At 42.7% G+C, this 10,456-nt stretch overlaps 1 protein-coding gene across 1 annotated transcript; it reads left to right on the top strand.

Annotated features, from left to right (window-relative positions):
* Positions 1–3,213: 3,213 nt before the first annotated feature.
* On the top strand, positions 3,214–3,756 carry LOC149267390 (uncharacterized). The gene has a single exon (XM_089411464.1). It carries the CDS (start codon positions 3,214–3,216, stop codon positions 3,754–3,756), a length of 543 nt encoding a protein of 180 aa, XP_089267590.1.
* Positions 3,757–10,456: the final 6,700 nt, after the last annotated feature.

Below are 10,456 nucleotides of genomic sequence, written 5' to 3'. Positions count from 1 at the left end.
CTGTGTATAAATTGCAAGTTGTTTCTGTGAATGGGGGTTCTCCCATCAGTATTGTAATCATCTGTTACCAAGTAATAAAAGATCATCTATTTTGTTGTTATAGTCTTTTCCGTGGCTAACGCAGCCCTGATCAGAGAGCTAGGCTCGCTCTTCTAATCAGGTGCTGCATCTTTGTGTGTGTGATTTATCAGTTTATGTTTTTTGTTACAGTTCCTTACTGTTTATGATTATTTCTAAAGTTTTGTAATTAGTTAAACTTGCATCCATGCTTTGAATCTTAAACCACGAACCCTTGGTTGGAACAGATTACGCATTTTCCCCTGCATATACCTTGTGTGTTGCCTTGAAAGAATACACACCTGAATTGATAAATTAATGTCGGAATAAGGTGGATAAATTGTTCCTACCTAGACACCAACATTTTAGCGCCATTGTCGGGGAGGCTAACAAGGTGCAAACAATGATCTGAACCAACCAGAGGGTCAATCTCTCATCCTGGGGAGAGAATGAGTTTTCTCACTTTGCTTCAGGTCATGAGCGTAAGTATTCTAGTTGCTTGTTTGTTTTTGCTTTTCTGTTGATTTTGGGCCATTCTCTTGTCCCTAGGGAGGCAGGAATCTTTTGACGCCCTGCTCCAGGCCTTGAGCTAGATTTATTTCTTTTTAACTTGTGTGTGATCTCTTTTTGGGAAATCCCTAGCTTTTACCCTGGGGAGGGACAGGTCTTTTGACACCCTGCTTCAGATCTGGAAGTATTAGGGCTTCCCGTGGTTTGTGATTGTTTTTGGTTCTTGTCCCAGGGAGGGAGGAGTCCTTTGACGCCCTACTCCGGGCTTGAAACCCTAGATTTTTGTTTATAGCTACCTTTCTTTTTGTGAGTTCTTTCATCTTGGGGAAGGAATGGTCCTTTGACACCTTACTCCAAGATTGAAGCATTGTAGGTTCATACCAAGACCCTCCATCATACCAACTTTTGTATGAACAAGGAACCAAATAAAAGGGGCAGAGGGAGAGCCCCAAAGAAGGGAAGACCAAACTTGGGAAGAAAAGCCTATATCCAATAGATCATAGCAAAGGCTGAATCTGAAGCATCCTCTCGCACAGCTGTGAGACCAGGAGCAATAAAGGTGAAGTCAGAGGGACAATCAGTGGAACAACCAGTGTCGGCTGCGGCATTCTTTGGTGACTTAACATAGCAGGTTCCTCTAACAGTGGAGGAAACATCTAGCAGTAGACCTAATCCCGAGAATCTTGCGCTGGTGATAGCAGAGGAAGAAATTGCAAGTAGGACATCGACAAGGTCAGACTGCTCTAGTAAGGGAAAGGAAGCTATAGCTGAGGGGTCAAGCCATCATGCCTCAGGAGAAGGAAACGAGGAAAAACTTGCATCACTAAGAGACCAAGGAAGTGCTACTAAAGCAACTCAAGTTCCAGTAGTAAAGAATCCTCAGCCATCCTCCATAGAGCCTATTGAAATCCCCAGCGAGTATTGGAAGATATTTATGGCTCCCACAACCTCCACCATCGATTTTCTGATCGGGGATCTAGGTGTTAGCACACCCACAAAGCCTATTCCATTGGCATCCTTACCAAAATTTCATGGGCTCATTTCAGAAGATCCCGACACATTTCTATTTGAGTTTGACATAGTGTGTTGAGGGTATGACTACACAACAAATGCCTAGAAGTTAAAGATTTTCCCATGTACACTAAAAAGGACGGCTCTACGATGGTTCATGGGCCTAGGAGGGAAATCCATTTCCACATTAGACGATATGCAGACAACTTTCTTGGAGAAATACCAGGATTACTGTAAATCCCAGAACATCAAGGAGGAACTCTTCAAGTTCACACAGAAGGAAGATGAAAGTCTGGAAGATTGTGTGGAAAAGTTCAACTACACCTTACAGAGGTTAGGTCATTCTAACCTAGATAAGGAAATACTAAATATTATCCTCCTTCAATCCCTTTGAGAAGACTCGATGGAACTATTGAATATTGTGGGAAAGGGAGACATCTCCAAGAAGAAATTCGAAGATATTTGCAAATTATGTATTCAGTGCTCAAGGGGGCTCACAAGAAACAAGTAGGGGATCCATTCAGCAAAGGGATCTGGCGAGGGTGTTACAAAAGCATAAATCAGAAACCTGCTAGATAACCTAAGAATAGATATCCTCAGTACCCTGTCAGCATAGACGGACACTTTGCAAGTAAAACAAAAGCAGTTAGAGCTGGACAGGACTATGGCAATATTTTGTGTGAAGTGTAGAAAGAAGCACCTGGAGAGGGAATGTCCACTAAATTCCATAGAGGAATGTGTGATCTGTGAACTCAATCATGCGACAAGCTCATAGCCTTCCTTGCCAGGCCTGAAAGTAGTATTTCAATGAATGGGGAAGGACACAGAGAAACTGTACCTCATGGGATCTAGGAAGCCATGGCAGCCTCGACCACTGATGGGAAATCAAGGTATGTACCGGTATCCATCTTAGTATTTTAATAATTGTAATATGAATCCTCAGACCATGCCTTATCCTCCCATGTGGCCGCAATACCAGTACCCACCTTGGTAGCAGTGGAATCCCCAAGCCAATACGAGCTCTTCATGGGCTCCAACCTAGCGAGGATCCACTCTTGGTCAGTTTCCTCAGCAGATGCCACCAAGATGCCTCAGTAGTAGCTTCAACTGCCCTCCAATGTGGCTCCTGGTAACCAGCCTACCCATCCTCAGCTTCCAATGCAGCCTAACCCTAACCCTAAAAATAAGGGAGCTCATCAAGCTGATGTTCTTAACCTTCCTTCATATAGTATCTCCACTTCAGAGCTGTATGAAATGAATCTGCGATCGAGCCGGATAGCTAATGTCCAACCTCCTCCAGTTATCATTGAACAGCTTGATAGTGAAGGTAAGGAGGCAGAGCTGGTTAGTAAAGAGCCGAAGAAAGCCGATAGAACCTAGACGCCTCCTGTCAAGCAGCATCAATCTGAACCACCTTACCTAGAGAGATTAATCATGAGTAAACCAAGTCCTCAATCTGAATTTGATTTATTAGGAGAATTGCAGAACTTATTTGTTAAAATTCCCTTGTTACAAGCTAAGAAGGATGTGCCAATCTATGCAAAGACTCTTAGGGAATATTGTTCAAAGAAACCTGCCAAGAAGATTAAAGATCCCCTCACTATACATGTTATGGGAAAATTGTTGGACTTTATGATGGGAAAATCAATGCCAGTGAAATATGGAGACCCGGGGAACCCAATCTTGACAGTGCAGATTAATGGGGTAGAGATTCCAAATGTGTTGGTAGACCTAGGTGCTGCCATCAATGTCATCACCACTGAAACTATGCATGCGTTAGGTCTTCGTAATTTAAAGAATACACCTACAGTACTAGAATTAGCAAATCGATCTACAGTTAAACCTGCAGAGAAGTTGGAAGATGTGACAATTTCAGTGGATTCATGGCATTACCACATAGACTTCCTGGTATTACATACACAATCTTCAGTGGGCGGTCATCCCTTAATTTTGGGTAGGCCATGGCTGGCCACTGCAGACACTGACATTGGGTGCCACTCAGGGAATATGGTCATTTCTAAGGGGCATAACACTAATAATTTAGTGTTATATCCACTTGCAGAACCAAATTCACCCATAAAACTAGCAGGTGGTAAGAAGGCTGTATCGGCGGTGGAGGTTGAAACGGAAGATGAAGAAGTGAGACCAGTCTTACTATTGGACAGGCACTGCAGTTGAAAATGGAATCAAAAGATGATGTAATCACTTCCTTCATGGATGATCCTTGTTCCATTTCAGAACCAAACCAGCAGATCCTGGAATCTATCCTAAGCTAAGAGACTTAGGAAACTATGGAAACATCAGAAGGATTAGAGGAAACACCTGCTGATGCACCTCATGAAAGCATTCAAGTGGAATTGGAACCTGGGAAAACTTTGAATATTAATATGAACCTGTCAGAATCCCAGAAGGAGCAACTTATAGACATTCTGCGGAAACATAAAGAGGCCTTCGCCTGGGATTATGCAGATATGAATGGAATCCATGCCAACTTATGCACCCATCACATATACATCAAGGAAGATTGTCATCCTAGAAGACAGCCTCAGAGAAGAATGAACCCTGCATTGAAGAATGTGGTGAAAGAAGAGCTTCAGAAATTACTGTATTTAGGTTTCATCTACCCTATCTGAGACAGCCAATGGGTCTCACCATTGGTAATGGTCCCCAAAAAGAATGGCAAATGGCGGATCTACGTAGATTATCAAGAGTTAAATAAGGAGACATAGAAAGACCATTTTCCGTTGCCATTTATTGATTAAGTGTTAGACACATCGGCTGGTAAGAAGTATTTCTCTTTTCTGGATGGGTTTAGTGGATATAACCAGATCTAGATTGCTCCTGAGGACTAGGACAAGACCATGTTCACATGCCCCTGGGGGACATTTGCATACCAGGTCCTTCCTTTTGGCCTGTGTAATGCTCCTGCAACATTCCAGAGGGAAATTCTGGGAATCTTCTCTGACTTGATAGATGATAGTGTTGAAATATATATGGATGACTTTACTCCGTATGGGGACTCGTTCATGGTGGGGTTGAAAAATCTAGAAAAAGTTCTTGCAAGGTGTATACAAGCGCGTGTCTCTCTGAGTATAGTGAAATGCCACATGATGATGGAAGAGGGAATTGTTCTGGGACATTTTCTCTCAGCTGAAGGGATCAGGATGGATCTAGCAAGGATAAAGGTAATTCCGCACTTCCCAACACCTAAAACAGTCACACAGGTAGCAGTTTCATTGGTTGTGTTTGTTATTATAGACATTTCATAGAAAATTTTGCAAAAGTAGCACACCCACTGTTTCAATTACTAATGAAAGATTTAGAATTTGTGTGTTCAAAAGACTGTGATGCAGCGCTTACAAAAATTAAAGAATTAGTCTGCAGTGCTCCGATCCTTAGAGGACCAGACTGGGCATTACCTTTCCACATTCATACGGATGCCTTTCAGATAGTAATTGGTGCAGTATTGGGACAACAAGAGGATAAGGTACCTTACACAGTCTACTATGTTAGTAAAAATTTGGCCCCTGCTGAATTAATCTACACGGTGATTGAGAAAGAATTCCTTGCTGTCGTTTATGTCATCAATAAGTTCTAGCACTACATTACCGAGTATCCTACTTTTGTGCATATTGATCATGCAACCATCAGGTATTCAATGAACAAACCTGTTACCCCTGGTCGCATTACAAGATGGTTGTTTCTACTATAGGAATTTGATATTACTATAGTAGATAAACCAGGGAAAGACAATGTGGTCGTAGATTTTTTGTCTAGGATAGAACATGATGGTAAGGAGACACCAATTGAAGATGATTTTCCGGATGAGCATCTTTTTGCAGTTTCTGCTAATAGTCCGTAGTATGCAGATATTGCTAATTATCTTGCTACAGGTAAAGTGCCTCGTCATCTGTCCTATAAGGAGAAAAGGAAGATCATTCACCAGAGTACCTGATATTCATGGATGGCAGGATATCTCTTCCATACGAGGGTTGACCAATAGATTCGGCGTTGTGTGGCAGGAGATGATATTTTCGAGATATTAAAAGCTGCACATGACGGACCCTGTGGGGGACATTTTGCAGACAAAAGAACAGGTCATTAGGTGCTGCAAATGGGATATTACTAGCCCTCCATCTTTCATGATGCTCAAGATTATGTTCAGAGGTGTGATAGCTATCAACGGATGGGACAACCTGGGAAAGCAGATGAAATTCCTCTTCAGCCCCAGATAGTCCTTGAACCATTCGAGAAATGGACCATCGATTTCATTGGGCTCTTCAACCCACCTTCGCATCAGAAAGCTTACATCCTGGTCTGTACCGACTATGTAACTAAATGGGTGGAAGCTATAGCAGTCACGAGAGCAACAAAGCAAGTAGTGGCAGATTTTCTTTTTGAGGAAATATTTGCCTAGTATGGGACTCCAATGGAAATTGTATCAGATGGTGGATCACAGTTCACATCTCATATGATAGAAAAGTTGATGCAGAAATATGGGGTCAAACATAGAGTGACAACCCCCTATCATCCCCGGGCAAATGGACAAGTAGAAAGCAAAAACAAGGTATTGGAAAATATCTTGACAAAGACAGTAGCAAGCCATCACCGAGATTGGGCACAGAAACTTCCAGAAGCTTTATGGGCATACAGGACAACATGGCGAAATACAACAGGGTTTTCTCCATTTGAATTAGTCTATGGGAAATCCCCCTTGTTTCCAGTGGAATTTGAGATTAGTACACTCAAAACAGCTCTGGAAGTAGGCTTGGATCTATCAGAAGCACAGAAACACCGACTGGAACAGCTGAATGAGTTGGATGAGATTCGAGCAGTGGCTGTTCAGAAGACTACTACTGTTCAACAGCAGAGAATGAAATGGCACGATAAATTTATCAAAACTAAGGTGTTTCATGTGGGGGACTAGGCGTTACTGTATGACTCCCAATTTAAGGATTTTAAAGGCAAGCTCTACACTCACTAGATGGGTCCATATCAAGTGGATGCAGTGTTCGACAATGGAACGGTTAGACTGAGTACAATAGATGAGAACCATACCTCATTCTTAGTAAACGGACACCGTCTAAAACTGTACCACTGTCTAGCCTCTAAATATTCTTTTGTTAAAAATCTTTCTGCTTTGTCTAATTTAATGGTCATTGTAAAAGAGGATACTCTCACTCTGTTCTAAAAAATAAAAAATAAAAAATAAAAAATAAAAAAAAGATATATATATATATATATAGATATAATATAGTTTCTACTTAGTTTGTTTGTCTTTTGCAAGAATAACAAAGAAATATGGCGAGGAGAAATGTAACAATCAGTGTTGTCATGAAGATGTTGTTGTATTCCACTGGTGAGAGGCACTAAGTACTGTTATTCTACTAAGTGTTGTTATTTTACTAAGTGTCTTTACTCCGTCGATGTCGTTACTCTGCAACTTCCGTTACTCCACCAATGCCATTACTCTGTAACTGTCGTTACTCCACCGGTGCCATTACTCTGCAACTGTCGTTACTCTGCTGATGTCATTACTCCGTAACTACCATTACTCCACTGGTGTCGTTACTCCACAACTGTCGTTACTTCGTCAGTGCTGTTACTCCGCAACTGTCGTTACTCCGCCAATGCCATTACTTCGCAACTGTCGTTACTTCGGCAATGTCATTACTCCGCAACTGCCATTACTCCGTCAATGTCGTTACTCCGCAATTGTCGTTACTCCGATGGTGTCATCACTCTGTAACTGTCGTTACTCTATAACTGCCGTTACTCTGTAACTGCTGTTACTCCGTAACTTCCATTACTCCGTAACTGTCGTTACTTCGTAACTGTCGTTACTCCGATGGTGTCATTACTCTGTAACTGTCGTTACTCTGTAACTGTCGTTACTCTGTAACTGTCGTTACTCTGTAACTGTCGTTACTCTGTAACTGTCGTTACTCTGTAACTGTTGTTACTCCGTAACTGCCATTACTCCGTAACTGTCGTTACTTCGTAACTGCCATTACTCTGTAACTCCCGTTACTCCGTAACTGTCGTTACTTCGTAACTACCGTTACTCATTGTTGCCATTACTCCCGGTGTTGTTACTTGTTGTGTTGTTACTCACTATTGCTACTATTCACTGTTGCGGTTACTTGCTGTGTTGTTACTCACTATTGATGCTATTCATTGTTGTTGTTACTCCCTGTATTGTTACTTGATGTTGCTTCTACTCCGTCAAAACTTTTGCTACTACTCCACCGCAGGTAGGTCCGCAAGTACATCTCCGTCGATTTTATGGATTTAATTAAATATTCCAAACAGGACATTAAAACGTGTCGTGGACTGCCGTCATTAAGTTGTGGGGGGGGGGAGGGGAACCATCATAAAGAATGATGGCGTACCTCGAAAAATAATTTATGACACATGATCCTTACCTAACCAAATCTATGATTTCGATACTCTGTAATCATACTTTTGATATGTTGGGATGCGTATTCATACGCGCCAAGTTGTATCAGTCACCCTCCCAACATGCTGCATTAAATTTCAAAAATATTCCACAGTACCACCTTAAACTTTCATCATTCCCAAACGTACCAGTACTGTTCATCCGATTGTTTCCAAATCAACCATGACGTTATTTCAGTTTCCAATGGTTTGGAGACCTATCACTCTCCCTTGCCAACCAAATGTAGTCGTTACACTAATTTCGCCTCTGCAACAATGGGTGGCCGATCTATTCGCCATGAACCAAAGAATACAGGGGGAATTTGGAACAATCGGGAGGTGTGGCAGGTTTTCGAGAACGTAGGCTGGGATGTTTATTTCAACAGATTGAGGAGGTCGAATGAAGAAATGATAGCAGAATTTTCACTGAACTTGGGAGAAGGAGGCTCTTGGGTCCGCAGAATTGAGATTCCTGTAACAGAATAAATCATCGCAAAATTCAATGGGCTTCCTCAAGTCAGGCAGCGATGGTTTTTGAGAAGGACCGCCCTTCCAGAATTTCCCAAGGCTTTTCTACAAGTGGGCGAGAGTATTGCACAGAAGGGTCGAGGGTATGACAGGAACTCACTACCACATCCATGGGGAGGAGTAGCAGAGTTCGTCATCAAATATATGACGTGCGAAGGAAGATACACCACCATCTTCAAATACCATCTCCGCATATTAGCTCACCTGCGATTTCCACAGGTGGAAGCTTTTTCAATGAATGTGCCTTATTTTCTACTAAGGAGCCTTCACTTAATGGCACATTCGGCTCAGGGGGCGCGACAAGTATTGGCGGTCATCACTCACCATGGATTAGTTCAGCTGTTGATAATGAATGCTATTGGACAAATCCTAATTCCATGGGATCTGTTTAGGGATTCCACAGAGGAATAAATAGCAGTTGTTGTGGCCATCAGGGCAGAAGAACCTGAAGCTATGGAGGAGGATGCAAAATATGAGGATGTAGAAGATGAGGACTATATTGACCAAGAAGAGCCGGAACAAATGGAGATAGAAATAGAAGAACTTGAAGATGAGGCAGGTCCCCAAGAGCAAGCTAGAACTGTGGAGTCAATGGCAAATGTGGGTATTGATATAGAAAGGCCCACTATTACCACGGCCGAGGTTGTCCCACAAGAACTAGCCTTGCATGTGGAACTAGCAGAGCAAGTTGATAACATGGCAACCACGGAAGCACACCCACAACAGGCCAGCATGGACGAAACGGTCGATATGGTGACTGAGAGCACCCCACAAGGATCTCCTTCCACCTTGGAGCTGATGGAGGAGGAGAATACAATTAAAGAGGAGGTCATGACCACTATGACCATAGAACCCATGGAAGAGAGAGAACAGAGACAAGAAGGGCCTAGAGTTGAGGAAACTAGGGGACTCTTGGAGGAAGCAGTGGGAGAATTAGGGCGTGAAGTTGACACTGACCCACAAGAACCAGCGTCAACTTCGGGGTCGAATGTTGAGGATTCGTTCCAGTTTTCCTTCTTTATTCCAAGAGGAGCAAGGGTGACTCGTTCCCCACCACAGAAAGAAGAAGAAGAGTTTGTTGTTCCTATGGCTCTGAATCTGTCACAAAGGCCACAACCATACAGGGTGAATGCTACACAGACGACAGGCACCTCGGAGCCAACAAGGAGAGAAGAGACAGAGATTCCTGAGGCTAAAGAATTGGGAGGGATCCCAACAAGCACAATAGTAGGAGAGCATCTCGCCAGGGCATCACCGGTCACGATGAGTACACACAAAGAAGAAATCGATGTTGGCAAAGAGGAAGGACCAAGCAAAGTGGTCCCGACAAATGAGCCAACGACACAACCTGGTGAGGAGGCCGTGAAGCGCGAAGTAATTGAAGGAAGGTAGACATTGGAGTAAAACTTGACAGTGGGCATAGCAGAAGAGGTTTCACAGGATTTACCTCCAGCTGCTGAAACAGAGGAAGTATTGATTAAGCAGGAATTGATCGAGCTGTGTGAACAGCGAAGACTTCCAATCAAGAAGAAGTATCAGCTGTAGTTAAGTAGACGATGCGGCTCAAAATGGAGATAAGGAAACTAAGAAAGAAGGTGCATAGAATGAAGAAGCAGATAAATAAGTATAATTGGCAAGCCAAAAATCCCAAGACAATCATGGTTGAAGCAGAAACTCAAGTGGACTTGACAGCCACAACCTTTGTTGCCACTCAAACAGACCCGGTCGAACAACTGTTCGAAGACTGGGAATATGCCTTAATAGTCGAAATATATTCCTGGAAATCCACTGCAACTCAATACAAAAATAAGATCAGCAGGACCGAGGAAAGAGCCTCCACAACCATCTTTGGATATGTGGTGCATATAGATGTGATGAGACTAAGGCATGTGAAGCAGCAGCTCAAGATGGA

The sequence above is a fragment of the Pinus tabuliformis genome, chromosome 6, assembly GCF_031772625.1.
Source record: "Pinus tabuliformis cultivar Carrire ecotype Pingquan chromosome 6, CPIR1, whole genome shotgun sequence".
Lineage (NCBI taxonomy): Eukaryota > Viridiplantae > Streptophyta > Pinopsida > Pinales > Pinaceae > Pinus > Pinus tabuliformis.
This window is presented reverse-complemented; position numbering and strand designations above follow the sequence as displayed.